The sequence below is a fragment of the Desmodus rotundus genome, chromosome 7 (genome assembly GCF_022682495.2).
Source record: "Desmodus rotundus isolate HL8 chromosome 7, HLdesRot8A.1, whole genome shotgun sequence".
Classification (NCBI taxonomy): Eukaryota; Metazoa; Chordata; class Mammalia; order Chiroptera; family Phyllostomidae; genus Desmodus; species Desmodus rotundus.
In genome coordinates, this window is record NC_071393.1 from 126,416,979 (window position 1) to 126,429,971 (window position 12,993).

Below are 12,993 nucleotides of genomic sequence, written 5' to 3' on the forward strand. Positions count from 1 at the left end.
TATTAAAATTCACCCACCCCTCATCACCTCCAGCTCTACCATCCTAGTTTAAACCATCATCCATGACTTGCCTTCATGATTGGAACAGAGTTCTCGTGGGTCCAGGCACTTGCCCTCCTCCTACAGTCTCTTCCACACAGCAGCAGAGTGACCCTTTTGCAATGTAAATTAGATCCCTCACACGCCGAGAACCTGCTTGTGGCTGTCCTCTACACTCCCAAGTGATGTCAGAGTTCTCCCTGATCTCTTCACCTACCACCCTACCTCCCTCCTGTGTCCTCCTCGCTCTGCCTCAGACAGTGTTGGTGTTGCTCTCTCAGACAGTAAAGGCGAGCATGTCTGAAATGCTTTTGCCTTCTCCCTGAAATGTTTGCTTTCTGATGTCCACATAGTTCACTCAGAAGCCATCTCAGTGAGGCCCTCCCTGGCCCCACACTCCCTAATTCACTTTTCTGAGCTATAGTTTTCCCCATGGCACTTACTACCATCTAGTATAAATTTTATGTTACCATAATTTAGATATTTTTATCTAGACTCAGTACTTTAAATGTCACCAACATAAAATACGTTGTATTTTAATAAATCTGTGTTAGTTTCTGAGGTCCATCCTCTCCCTCCCTTCCCAACCAAGAATATAATATCTTTGGCCAGGGATGTATGTATGTGTGGTGTTCTTTTCTTTTCTTTTCTTTTTTCTTTTTTCTTTTCTCTGGTTCATTTCTTTTATTGAGCACACAGCAGTGCGTGGCATGGGTAGGAGCTCGGTAAATATGGGTGTTACTCCAGCCTTGTGTCTCACTTGCAGTTTTCCCAGGGTCTCAGTGGTGGTGGCCTTTCTCCTCTGCCTCACAGTCAGTATTTGCATATTTTCTGGTTTTCCAGAAGCTGGTTGTTGAAATCTCCCCTGCTGTGATCCCCATCTGTAAACCAGTGACGACCTTATTTTTGGCCATACAATTACAGATGTCATTTTAATCCTCACTGAGGTTCATGTTTATTGATTTTAGAGACAGAGGAGGGGAAAGAGAAACATTGATGTGAGAGAGAAATGTCGATTGGTTGCCTCTCATACATGCCCTGACTGAGAATTGAACAAGCAGCCTTTTTGTGTAAGGGAGGACACTACAACTGAATGAGCTACCCAGGCAGGGCTTGACCGTACAGTTTTTTGTATACTAAAATCATTTTTCTGCATGTACACTCAGTACATGTATTTTATTTATATGTATGCACACTGTTATTAGTGTGTGTGTTAGAACATGTAAGAATAGAACTGGGAGGAGGATGGAGACAATAAATACTTTTACTGTAATGTCATTTCTGATACTTCTGCATTTTAGTGGGTAATCTCAGAAACCTAGTTTGGAATCCACTGCTGAAAGTTAAAGATTTGTGCCCTTTTTAAGTTATTCACTCCATTTTTATGGACTCTTAAGAAGAAGAGACTATAATTGCATATACTGGATACATTGTGTTGGGCTAGAAGCACTGTGACAGAGTCTTAGTAAAGGAGGAGTTTTACTATTCAGAGAAGACTAGAGAAATCCCTCCCTTTGCTCTGTTCACTATCTTTCTTAAAGGTAAGCACTGCACCTGAAACAGTTCGGTGTGTATCTGTAGTGTTTTGGGCTTTTTTTCGTATGTATTGTATATGTGCACCTTTCCATATAAAGTAGAATTATATATATATTTATGTGCGTGCACATTATGTGTATGTAAAATAGGAATTACACCATGTGAATTTCGCTGACATGTTTTATTCCGCTTGATGTATCATGGAAAGAAGTATAACAAGATTGTGATTGCTTAGGTATTAATCCAGGTTCTGCCACTTACTAGCTAACATTGACCTGTCTGTGCTCTAGTTTCCTCAAAATATGTAAACTTCCTCTCCTGATGGATATTTGCATTGGAATCTATGGAAGGATCTTTGCTTATTGGGCACAGTGAGTGATAACAGGAAGCTTCAAATGAACTCTCTTTAGGCACCTTGTTTCTTGTGACATCCTCTGCTTTCCTGCTTTTCTCATTGAACTTGTCCACCCTCTAGTGAGACAGTGTTTTGCAGGTGGTACATGGCTCTTCCCAGTGTTTTCTATTGATGGCATCCATCATCTAGTACTCTTAAAACATTCTGTGTGAATCCAAGTCTTGTAAATTCTGAAAATTATTTTCTAGACAAAAATTTTGAAGAATTAGATTAATTTACAGATACAATAGAGAAATGAATAAAAATTCTTTCATAAACTTAAGCACTTTTTCCTCATTCTGTTGTGATCACCATCTATTTAACCAGGAAACCAAATGTTACAGTTCTTTTATTTTTTAAATTACAGTTTATTATTTATGCTGTTACAGGTGTCCCAGTTTTTCCCCCTTTGTCTCCCTCTACCCAGCCTCCCCCCAACTCCCTCAGGCAATCCCCATATCATTGTCCATGTGCGTGGTGGGGTTTGCATATGTGTTCTTTGGCTACTCTGTTCCCTATACTCTACATCCCCCTGACTATTCTGTAATTACCAACTTAGGCTTTTTAATCCATTCATCTTTTTTACCCTTCTCCCCGACCCCACTTGTTTTGATCTAGCAACCGTCAAAACATTCTTTGTAAGCATGATTCTGTTCTGCTTGTTTGTTTGTTTGTTTTTTAGATTCAGTTGTTGATATGTATAGATTGCCATTTTATTGTTAATATTTTTTATCTTAAAGAAGACCCTTTAACGTTTCATATAATACTGGTTTGGTGGTGTTGAACTCCTTTAGCTTCTTCTTGTCCGGGAAGCCCTTTATTTGTCCTTTGATCTAAATGATAACTTTGCTGGGTAGTGTTACCTTGGCTGTAGGTCCTTTCTTTTCATCACTTTGAATGCTTCTTGCCAGTCCCTTCGAGCTGCAGAGTTTCTTTTGAGAAATCAGCTGACAGTCTTATGGGAGCTCCCTTGTAGGTAACTAACTTCTTTTCTCTTTGTCTTTAACTTTTGGCATTTGAATTATGATGTGTCTTAGAGTGGGCCTCTTTGCATACATCTTGTTTGGGACACTCTGTGCTTCCTGGACTTGTATGTCTATTTCTTTCATCAAACTAGGGAAGTTTTCTTTCATTACTTTTTCAAATAGGCTTCCAATTTAGTGCTCTTCCTCTTCTCATTCTAGTACCCCTGTGTTGCAAATGTTGGTATGCTTGAACTTGTCCCAGAGGCTCCTTACACTGTCATTTGGGGGGATTTTTTTTCTTCAGGTTGTTCTGATTGGTTGTATTTTACTTCTTTAGGTTCTATATCACTCATAGGATTCTCGGCTTCATCCACTCTACAGGTGATTCCTTATAAATTGTTCTTTATTTCAATTAGTTTATTCTTTGTTTCTGACTGGAATTCTTTGCTGTTGAGGTCCTCACTAAGGTCCTTGAGCATTCTTATAACCAGTGTTTTGAACTCTGCATCTGATAGATTGCTTTTCTCCATTTTGCTTAGTTCTTTTTCTGGAGTTTTGTTCTGTTCTTTCATTTGGGCCATGTTTCTTTGTTTCTTATTTTGGCAGGCTCCCTTTGTGTGTTTTTATGTATTAGGTAGAGCTACTATGTTTTCCAGGTTTGATAGGGTGAATAGAGTAGCTTAATGTAGTAGGTATCCTGTGGGGTCCGGTGGCACAGCCTCCCCTATTACCCAGGCTGGGTACTCAAGGTGTGCCCACTCTGTAGGCTGTGTACACCCTCTGTGTAGTTGAGCCTTGATTGCTGTTAGCACATCCAAGGTCAGCCACAGCCTGTGTTCTGTCTGGGGTCATGCTGGATAATCTACAAAGTGAGCTGCAGGTGGCTGCAACTCATGCTGGGCTTGGAGGTGCCAGGTGAGGCCAAGCTGTGAACCAAGGCTGGTTGCTGCTAGAGCTGGGCCTGGGGCAGCTTAGTGAGATGTAAGGAGCTCCCTGAAGCCAGACGCTGCTTGTTTGAGAAAATTTAGGAAAATCTGAAGCATGAGCCAAGACAAGCCATTCGTATTGTAAAGCCACTGGAAACAGTTTGGGTGGGCCCAAAAGTTGGGAGAGGCAAGGCCTTGAATCACCAGGTCAGGGCAAACAGTGTGAGCTAGATTGATGGAGTCTCAGATATGACACCCGCCCGCTGGCCCTGTGGCTATGGGGCGGGGAGGGCTCAGAAAAGGATCAGTGGCCTCTGCCAGCACTTCCGCCTGGGAGAAAGCTGCCCCCCCAGCTCTCACCCTGATGCTGGACACTTCAGTTCCTCCCTGTATGTCTCCCATGCCTTTCAATCTGCCACCCTGGTGCTGGAGCTCCAAGGGAGTGAGTCCAAGTCAGTCTGTGTGCAGGCCCCATTAAGAAGAACTACCATGAATTCCAGCAGTTTCTATCTTCCACAGCATCAGTGTCGCTGGTTTTTACAGCCGTAGTTATGGAGACTTACATTCCTGGCACTGAAACCTTGCGCCGGGGGGCCTGGTATAGGGCTGGGACCCCTTGCTCCTGAGATATCCCTCCTGATTTTTATCCACCACATGTGGGTGTGGGACCAGCCCATCTGCATCTCCGCCCCTCCTCCCAGTCTCAGTATGGTTTCTTTAATTCCATGGTTGTAGGTTCAGCTCAACTTCTGATGTTCTGAATGATGGTTGTTCCATATGTTGTAATTTTGATGTGGTTATGTGAGGAGGTGAGCATGTTTACCTACCCTGCCTTTTTTTTTTTTCATTCAGTTACAGTTGTATGCCTTTTCTCCCCATCCCTCCACCCCACCCTAGCTGAACCCACCGCAACCTATGCTGCCATCTTAACTGGAAGTGCTACAATTCTTTATAAGAATTATCATTTTGGAGAGGCTCTGGGAAGTTGTGTCCACCATCTTGAATCTTTGTATTTTGCTTTGATGTCACTTTATATAGAACTGATGGATCTAATTTTTGCTTTTAGTTATGACATTTATAGCTTCCTAATTATTTTCTTCATCCTCACCTAAGGACGTTTTTTCATTGCTTTTAGAGAGAGAGGAAGGGGGAGAGGGAGAGAGAAATAGGAAAACATTAATGAGGGAGAAACATAGATTAGTTGCCTCCCGCACGCATCCCGACCATGGCTTGAACCTGTAACTTAGACGTGCACGCTGACTGGGATTGAAACCACAGCCTTTCAGTGTACAGGACGATGCTCCAACCAACTAAGCCACACTGACCAGTGCACACAGCTTATGTGTTGATTGACGAGTAAAGAAAACTAGAAATGGCCTTCCCCAAACTAAAGCCGTGGGAAGGCGTTCTCTGTTCACGGATTGGAAGACTTTAATATTTTTATGTTGGTGATACTCCCAAATTTACCTATGAATTTAACTCAGTCTGTTAAAATCCCTGCTGGCTTTTTTGCAGAAATTGACAAACTTCCTAAAATTCATACGGAAATGTAGAGGACCTAGAACAGCCAAAACTATTGAAAAATTTTGTCGATGGTCTTATATTTCCCCATTTCAAAAGTTGCTATATACCTACAGTAATCAAAACTGGTACTGGCATAAGAGCATATAATATAGACCAATGGAATCAAATTGAGAATGCAGAAAAGTACCAGTACAGCGATGATCAAATGATCTTTCAACAAGTATGCCAAGACAAAAATTCAGTGGAGAAAGAATAGTCTTTTCAGCAAATGATGCTGGACAACTGGATATCCACATGCAAAAAAAAATAAACTTGGACTGTTTGCTTTACTACGTATTTAAAATTAACTCAAAATGGATCAAAGACCTTAAATGGAAGAGCTAAAATCGTAGAACTCTTAGGAGGAAAAAAAAATAGGTGTAAATCTACATGAGCTTGGTTTAGGCAGGCAGTGGTTTCTTAGTTATGGCACCAAAAGGCAGACAACCAAAGAGATAGTAGATCATTTGGTCTATATCAAAGTTTAAAATTTTTGTCTCTGGCGCGGCAGTGGTCCCGGCTGCCACGTGCCACCTGGGTGTCTGGGCGATCCATGGGCAGCAGCGAGGGCCACGATGACAGATTACAGAGAGGAGCAGCACAACGAGCTGGAGGCTCCGGAGTCAATCTAACCCGACTCCTTCACAGTATTGTCAGAAAATCCTCCCAGCTTCACCATTACTCTGACATCTGAAGCTGGAGAAAATGATGAAACTGTCCAGACCACCATCAAGTTTACATACAGTGAGAGATACCCAGATGAAGCCCCCTTTATGAAATATTCTCCCAGGAAAATCTAGAAGATAATGATGTTTCAAGTATTTTAAAATTGTTAGCATTACAGGCAGAAGAAAACCTTGGTATGGTGATGATCTTTACATTAGTGACAGCTGTGCAAGAAAAATTAAATGAAATAGTGGATCAAATAAAAACTAGAAGAGAAGAAGAAACAGAAAAAGAAGCAGAAGAAGCTGAAAAGCAATTATTTGATGGCACTCCTGTTACAATTGAGAATTTCTTAAATTGGAAAGCCAAGTTTGATGCAGAACTCTTGGAAATTAAAAAGAAACGAGTGAAAGAAGAAGAACAAGCAGGAAGAAATAAATTAAGTGGGAAACAGCTATTTGAAACAGATCATAATCTTGACTCATCTGATATCCAGTTCTTGGAGGATGCTGGAGACAGTGTGGAGGTGGATGGGTCTTTGTCCCAGGAGATGGATAACTTGGAGCTGGACGATGAGGACGATCCAGACTACAGTCCCACTGACCCAGAGAGTGACTTGACCGACTAATGGACCGTCCCCATCTGTAGAGAGGCGTGACTGCCACAGTATCTGTGACTATGCTGAGAGGGTGTTGATTTTCCTTCCTTTTTTCTAAGAAAAAATAAGTTTCAGGAGAATATTCTTCTGAAAGCTTTCATCAATGAACTTAATAAAACTGACCTTAAAATTTCAAAAAAAAAAAAAAAGTTTAAAGTTTTTGTGTTTGGGAGAATACTATCAAGAAAATGGAAAAGACAACACACAGAATGGGAGAAAATCATATAATAATGGTGGTATATCAAACTAAGGCCAACTCATCATTTCCCTATCTTTAAATTTCCACTATATCTTTTTTAAAAATATTTTATTTATTTATTTTTAGAGAAAGGGAGAAAAAGAGGAAGAGAAATGTCAGTGTGTGGTTGCCTCTCGGGCACCCCCAACTGGGGACCTGGCCTGGAACCCAGGCATGTGCCCTGTGACTGAGAATTGAACTGGTGACCCTTTGGTTCACTGGCCAGCACTCAGTCCACTGAGCCACACCAGCCAGGGCTAAATTTCTACCATATCATATCAGCACAATTGAATTCTGTTATTACTACGCTTTTAGATTTGTCTGTAGTCATTATGGTCACGGGTCCAATTACCCTCCCTGCCCTCTGCCAACAAAGGCCATGCTACATAATTATCCTATGCCATTTTAATGGGAAATGAAACCGAAGATATAAACAGTGTAAGTAATCTGAAGGTTAAAAACTGTGGTTTAATAGGTGACAGGACAAAAGTATGCTCAGTTCACATATTCTGGTATAAAGTACTTAATGTTGTCATATTGCTTAATGTAGGCCCAAGATCTCCAGTACTCCTTGTCATGACGTAAATAATAGAAAATTCTTTGTGTGTCACGTGTCTGGTTTCAGCCAATCAGAAACCAGAATTCTCTTCTATGTAATAATAGGGCTTATTGTTTGGAGAGGAGCTGCAAGTAGGAATTTACTTTTGAGTTTTGACTCCAGAAATATATAACCCTGTCATTTAGTTACAGGCTTAAAAATGTTATTCACTCTCAATACTTATTAAAGTAACAGCCCTAATCAGTACTTTTACTCTTGATGAAACCATTTAATGGGCTGTGAAGGAAAATTTTTTAAAAATAGGAGGGAGAGAGAATTTTATGAAAATGTCTTCAAGAATTTCATCACCATCTTCACCAATTTTCTTGTCACCTGAGCCAGTTGATTTAGGTTCTGTATCAAGTTCCTCTTGTTCATTGAATGAGCTAGACAATATTTCCCATCTTTTAAGGAAAATATCAACTGATATCAATGAAATTAAAGAAATGAAAACAGCAATTTTGACAGTGGAAGCAAATATTTTTGATCTAAATGTTAGAGTGTCACAGAATGAAGCAAAAGTATCATCTCTGGAGGTTAAGATGAATGAATACGCAGTGTCAACAACCGAACGCAGCGGAGACTTCAGAGAGCTGCAAGAGGAAGTAGATTTTGAATCACAGTCCAGGACTACTGATTTAAAAATAATTGGCTTCCTTAGAAACATTGAGAAAGGTAAATTCTTAGTGTGTGGTATCGCTGTATCTTTTCCTGTAACTTGTTCTCATGATGTCAGTTTTCCATCGGCCTTCATGACAGGTTTGGGCTCTGTGTGGCTTAGCTTATCTAGGGCTCAGAGAGCTCCGTCCTCTTTAGTGTGTCTCTAAAACAGTGTTTTGAAAAGATGGGTGAGCACAGAGAGATGAAGCAAAATTTGAAATGGGAGAAAATGATCCCTCGTATCTTTCTTGTAAAATTAATTTTTAAAAGATTTTATTTATTTATTTTAGAGGGGAAGGGAGGGAGAAAGATAGGGAGAAAACATCAGTGGGAGAGAGAAACATGGATTGGTTGCCTCTGGTATGTGCCCTGACCTGGAATCAAACCTGTGACCTCTTAGCCCTGTGGGATGACACCCAACAGCTGGACCACACCCCTCAAGGTGTGAAATTGTTTTAAAATGTTTAAGTCTTTCCTTGTTCACTGTTTATGTTAAGGTGACCCGTGGTATTGGAATTGGGAGAGCACTTTTCCTGTAACCTGACACAGTCAGTTTCTCAGGCCCTTCTATAGGAACACTACCTTGACCAAAAGACGCGTCATCTTTCACATTCAGGGCCGCTCCTGGAGATTTACTGTGTTTTACCATGATAGTTTTGGAAGAAATTAATTTTTGTTTTGGCACATCACTAAAGAGTAATGTGATGTAAGTTATATTTTTAAATAGCTGATAAAATTTTGAATTAAGTATAGCTTTTAAGATTTAAAAACCCCTTTCAATGAAACTGGGTAGTTTGACAGTTGCATATTTGTGCTGAGCAAAGGTGGTCCTTGTGAAACGCCATTCATAGATACCCTGAAGTTAGCGTGTCAGCCCCTGATTAGCATCTCAGTGTGTGGAGCCCTTTCAGTCACATCGCTCCGTGACCGTGCTGTAACCCCTGTTTTAACCCTTCAAGTGAATGATGTGTGCTGACCATCGGGCCTGGAAGGGCCTCCGGTCATCCTTCGTAGTGCTCACCATCCAGCTGAAGACAGAGAATGTTGGTCAGTTCCATGTCGGTGCTTTGTTTTGTTTTGCAGTTTGACTGTAAAAAAATTGTGAGCCTGTTCTTAGCTGAGCATCTTCTTCTGGGAAATCCAAGTGATTATTTTCGTGCTTTGGTAGGACCTGGACTGCAGAGTGGAGAGTTGTACTTGTTCACCGTTCTCTTTTTTTCAAAAAAGAAGATTTTATTTGTTTATTTTTAGACGGGAAGGGAGGGAGAAAGAGAGGGAAACATCAATGTATGAGAGAAACAACTGGTTGCCTTTCGCATGCCTCTAACCGGGGATCCGGGCCACAACCCAGGCATGTGCCCTCACCGGGAATCAAACTGGTGACCTTTCAGTGCATAGGCCAATGCTCATTCCACTGAGCCACACCATCCAGGGCCACTGTTCTCTTTGTAGCCACCCAAGCCCATAGTTAGTCTTTTGGGAGCTCTGTAGCCAGATAACTGGAGTGTTTTGTTATGCAGGTCCAGGAGTGAGTCATAATGGTGAGAGCCCAGGTGATGGAGGGAGATGCTGCTTATGTTGGTCTTGCAGTTGGTGCAAGCTGTGGTACCATGCAGCACCTGCTGTTGGCTTTTCCCTTTAACTCCAGGCTTTACCTCCAATCCAGGAAAACTGGCCTCCTAACGGAGAACCAGGAATGTTGCACATGCCACTTCTGGTTTAACCCTGAGTACAGATTTTTGTGTCACAGACATTTGGTCTATAAAAATATTATGAAATTATATTATCTGGTTAGCCAAAAAGTCGGTTAAGTTTTTTCTGTATGGTGGTTCTAATAGCACTTAGTTGTCTTTAACTTCATTCAAAACAATTCTGTTAGGTAGTATTATGACAGCTGTCATGTCAGTGTACATTTTTTAAAAAACTTAGCAAAACTGATTTTAATATTGAAGATGGAAGAAGATATGCAACATTTTTGGTGTATTATGCTTTATCATTTGAAGAAGGGTAACAGCGCATCTGAAAACCCGAAAAAAGATTTGTGCAGTATATGGAGAAGGTGCTGTGACTGAATGAACATGTTGCAAGTGGTTTGCGAAGTTTCTTGGTACAACTGACATTTTTTGGCCAAATAGTTCTTTGCTGTGTGGGGCTGTCTTATGCATGGGAAGGTGTTAGCAGCACCCCTGGCCTCTACCCACTAGAGGTCAGTAGTGGGAGATAGCTGACATACTCAAAATACCCTAATCAATAAAGTTATTGATGAAAATGAAATATGTGTCTTTTATTTTACAGAAAAAAACATAATGGGCTTTTTGGCCAACCCAATATTTAAGCTTTATCGTATTTTGCCATATGTAATGCACACCCACGTTTTTGTGGGCATTTTGAATGGGATTGTTATGCCCATTATGATGCCATGGTAGGTAATCATTAAACCCACATATAATGCGCATCCTTATTTTTCCCTCAAACATTTGAGCAAAAAAGTGTGCATTATGAACAGCAAAATGCGGTTTGTTTAAGACTTTTAAGAACCCAGAAAGATTATTTTGGGCTTAATTTCTGGGACAGACTCATGCTGGTGCTGTATTTTTAAGCTTAGTTGAACTTTAAAATTTACGTTCTAGGAACTCCACAGAGACAGTTGTTATCCCGGCTGCAGATTGACCCAGGAATGGTAGACACTCTGGAGATCAGTCCAGGTTGGTAATAATCTCATGTTTTTCAATGTAACCCAGCATTTTTCAGTTGCTATTTCCATTCCTTGCACTTCATTTAATGTATCTTGTATCTCTTAGATCCTGCCCTAAGATACTATATGTAGATCTGTGAAAATATTTTAGGAGCAGGAGACAAGATCTGCATTTTCTTCATGTTACATGGTTTTTGTATTTTTTACCTCATTCAAAAATTCTCTTGTTGCCGTTTCACCTGGGACCCTGGAATTTGTTGGCTGCTCACTCCCCTGCTGTAGGGATGGCTTGAGTTCCTACCCTGCTCTCCTCTCTACCTGGCCTTTGCCATTGCCCCGAGCCGCCCTGAGTTTCCCGGGCCTGCTGAACCTGGTCCTCATTTTACTTCACTTTAAAATCTCATTGCCAGGGACACGCCTAGAACCTGTCATTCTTAGAGGCACTGTAACTTAATTGTTTAAGTTTCTCCCAAACACACACATGCGCGCGCACACACACACACACACACATGCACGATAGCTACTTCAGGACTGGGGCTGGTGCTTTATTTATCTCTCTGTTCCCAGTGTCCTTGCCAGATGCCTGTGTAATTCCTAATCAATGCCCGCTGAATACGTGGTGGGAGCCATTGGATACCTGCAGTCTTAAATTCAGAAATCTTACCTTCTCTGCTTCCTTCTCTTTCCCCTCAACCTGCCCTTTGTTGGAAGCTCTGGTGCCTTGACTCCTGCTTGTCAGCCCCTAACTGAACTTTCTTCCCCTTAGTCAGAATTCCACCGTCACCAGCCGTATTCCGACTCCTCCATGCCTCTTGCCTCAGAAAGACGTGCTCACGTGCTCTGAAGGCTCCCTTCCACCTGGGTGCCAGCTTCTGCCCCACTGATGAGCAGTCTCGTCGCCACACTCGCGTGGCTCAGTCTCTGCCACTTGTCCGGCTTCTCCCTGCAACCTAGACAAGGGTTTCGGGAGTCTCCATTTTTTATTTTGCCCTCTCATCTCCCAGCATTCCATCCTGCTTTCTGTGTAAGGGTATTTTCTTTCAAAATGTTTGGCAGCTAAGGTCTGTGTGTGTTGTATATGCTTAATCAGCTGTCACATACTCTTTTTGTTGCCTGTTGTCTTTATCTTTACCCACAGAGCCCGTACAGTTTGAATCATCAAATAGTTCTAGGAGGCTTATGAATGACTATATCCTTTGCCTTCTATAATTTGTTTAGAAACTTCCGAGAGCCCTTTTATATGTGTATATTTCCCACCTCCCCTGCCCTCTTTTTTTTTAACTTACTGGTTTCGGTTTTGTTTCATGTATGCAGTACTTAACTCTTCTCTGAGGATAGTAAAGGTAGTTCTAGACGTGTGTTTTTTTGTTTTTTTGTGGTCTTATTTTCTCCAAACTGTTTGTTTTGATCACTGTCTTACATGAAAGAGTTTTTCCTCGTGTCTGAGGGACCCTTGGTTGCCTTATATGTAAAAGTGTGGTGCTTAAGAAGCTGATCGTGTTCTGAGTTCACTAGTTGTGGGGGCTTTTGACGTCACATTTGAAGGCAGATCTGCAGTGAAGAGTGTTTTGTCCTGCCTATCTACTTTGGGGGCACCCTGACGACAGGGCCTTTAGGTCTTTCTTTCCTCTTAGGTCAGTTTCTCCAAGCGAGGTCTTTTAAGTAATGGATTGGCTGGGAGTGAAGCGGGAAAGGGGACTGGGGAAGCCTCCTCAACATTAATTACTGTATATTGTGTACTCAGCAACCCCCTTTCTGGGTTCAGTGTGGTGCTGCTTTCAACAGGGTTTGCATCCCTTGGTCCAGAGACGCTCTCTTTAGTTTTCAGGAGTCTAAAGCTTTGATTTCTCCAAGGGAGAAAATGGAGAAAGGTTATCAGGAAATAAAACTACTTTTAACAGTTTTAATGGTATGCATTTAGTTAATACTGTGGTAGCTCCTTTCTGTCAGAGACCACGATGCTTCATCCATAGGCGTCTCCAGCAATGGTGAATGTGAAAGCATATCTCCAATTATTCTAGGTATCTTCAGTGTGGAGGGAGGGGAATAGGTGCT

General features: G+C 41.5%; 1 protein-coding gene and 1 pseudogene across 10 annotated transcripts in view; both read left to right on the forward strand.

Moving 5' to 3' along the window:
• Positions 1-12,993, forward strand: part of ZC3H14 (zinc finger CCCH-type containing 14) — a 46,233-nt gene that overhangs the window by 21,897 nt on the left and 11,343 nt on the right. For 6 of the 10 annotated variants that reach the window (XM_024568389.4, XM_024568390.4, XM_024568392.3 and 3 more), the window contains one exon: positions 10,874-10,948. The exons of the other annotated variants lie outside the window; for them this stretch is intronic. In XM_024568389.4, coding sequence (XP_024424157.1) covers positions 10,874-10,948 — 75 coding nt within the window. The remainder of the gene's footprint in view (positions 1-10,873; positions 10,949-12,993) is intronic. 10 annotated transcript variants of the gene reach the window in all.
• Positions 5,528-6,938, forward strand: LOC112311915 (RWD domain-containing protein 1 pseudogene; annotated as a pseudogene).